Source organism: Centruroides sculpturatus, unplaced genomic scaffold (genome assembly GCF_000671375.1).
Source record: "Centruroides sculpturatus isolate CEXI.00-Female unplaced genomic scaffold, Cexi_2.0 scaffold192, whole genome shotgun sequence".
Classification (NCBI taxonomy): Eukaryota; Metazoa; Arthropoda; class Arachnida; order Scorpiones; family Buthidae; genus Centruroides; species Centruroides sculpturatus.
Window position 1 is genome coordinate 105,822 of NW_019384565.1, and position 2,034 is coordinate 107,855.

The window sequence follows — 2,034 nt, forward strand, 5'->3', positions numbered from 1 at the left end:
ACATCTAAAATAAAGAAATGAATAATTAATTAATTAAACCTTTAAAAATGTATTTTTCAAATTAATAATTATTGTTTAATTTGTAATTTAATGAACATTTACTTTATCAAAAATTAATACTTTTATTATATTTAATACTAATTTATTTTAATGTCTGCTATTTAAAATATTCATGTAGAAAACTAAGATTAGATGTTGAGTAATTTTTTAATTTTTTTTTTATTTCCTTCATTAATAATTAATATTAAAATATTTATCATAATTAAAAATTAATACATAAAATGACTTTTTAACTAATTAAAGTGGCAAACTGGAATTATATTTGTATTCAATTTATTAGATGGAAGAAGAATATTCTTTGTGTATGAGTTAGATTGTTATAATAAAGGATAGAAACAAAGATTTCATGCTGATAAGTCAATAAAAATTCCCAGAAGAAATTAGCATAATGGGTCTACTTATATAATAGAAGCATTTCCTTTTACAGATGTATCTACGGAGATTACGTCAAACTATTCCTTCATTTAGAAGAAACAGCAGTGAATGAACACAGTTCGTGGAATATTGTCCTCTGTGGGAAGATAGCAGACATTGAACAGACTCATTATTCCTCAGGGAACAGCCTTATCTTTGAGTTTCATTCAGACTGGCAACAAGGAAACAACACCGGATTTCGTGGAACTTATCGGTTTCTAAGTAAAAGTATGCCCTATATCCTTTAATTACATACACTTCTCTTATATTAATAAAGAAATTTTATTTAAATATTTAATTCTTATATATCTAAAAAAATTAGAAACTTAATTATAAAAGTTAGAAGATAATTTAAATAGGTTTTTTTTTTACTAAATTTTATTAGCATACCCGTACTACTTAAGGTTAACTAAATTATAATACCGCCACATTTACTATATAAATGGCTTTTGCGTGAGTGAAGTCACTATACGTGTATAATATGCGTTTCTACAAACATAACTTTACTTAATGAGAAATTGTGCAGCACGAAATCAATGTAAAAAAATAATATTTCGAAGTTTTCAATAAACGAAATTTTGATAAATTAAAGTTTAATTAAATAATTTAATTAAGAATAATGTTAAATAAACCATTAAAAGTAAAGATTTTTTGCTAAAATTTACACCAATAAATCAAACGAATGTAAGTTTAAGGAAGAAAATATTAAAATATTATCGAATTTCTCTATTGTTTCAATGTTTCTTTTGCAATATATTATGCAAATAATTTATTAAAACAAAGCAAATATTTAAATATTTTCATTTCTTCTTTTTTATTGTGAATTTAATTCTTGTAATTTCAGAACTTTTTCAAGTGGATGGAGATCACGTCCAATCGACACTGTGTGACTATCATTTCAACAGCAGTAATGGTTCCCTAACACGTGGTCGATTTTACTCACCTCAATATCCAAGTACTTATCCACAGAATATCAAGTGTGCCTATAGGTTTGGAGGTAGAACTAATGAGCGAGTTAAAGTAGTTTTCGAGCATGTGCTTCTACAAAGAGGCGATTTAAGGTATTGTTAAGATTGTTCCTCCTTATCTTTATAAATGGAACAATTTCCTAATAAGAAATTGTTCTGTTTTCTTCAGTTGTCTCAATAGTCCTGATGTTATAGTTGTACATGACGGTAATGACACGAGCAGTCCAGTGATTGGTCAGTTATGTAACACAAATACATTTGTGGAAATGGTATCAACCGGTCCTGATCTTTACATCGAATTTATTAGCAGGAGTCATTTTCCTGGACAAGGATTTAAAGCATCTTTTTTATTTGAAGAAGAAGCAGTCAGTACCGGAATTGAAATACCATCAACAGGTACGTTAATTGATACAAATTATTAAAGGAATATTTTGTAAAATAATGTTAATTTTTTTTTACCATAAACACATCATTCATTGTACTGGATGATAAGAAGGATCTTTGAGAGGAATCTTTAAGATGGATCTCTGAGGAATCTCTGAAAGATCTTTAAGAAGAATCTTTGGGATCTTTGAGAGATCTTTAGGAGAGA

The 2,034-nt window shown here is 27.0% G+C and overlaps 1 protein-coding gene across 1 annotated transcript in view; it reads left to right on the forward strand.

Moving 5' to 3' along the window:
• LOC111624036 (suppressor of lurcher protein 1-like) overlaps window positions 1-1,776 on the forward strand; it is a 57,154-nt gene extending 55,378 nt beyond the window's left edge. Inside the window, exons 4-6 of the mRNA XM_023366803.1 lie at window positions 488-702; window positions 1,319-1,535; window positions 1,638-1,776. Coding sequence (XP_023222571.1) covers window positions 488-702; window positions 1,319-1,535; window positions 1,638-1,647 — 442 coding nt within the window. The 3' untranslated portion in view covers window positions 1,648-1,776. The remainder of the gene's footprint in view (window positions 1-487; window positions 703-1,318; window positions 1,536-1,637) is intronic.
• The last annotated feature ends 258 nt before the right edge of the window (window positions 1,777-2,034 follow it).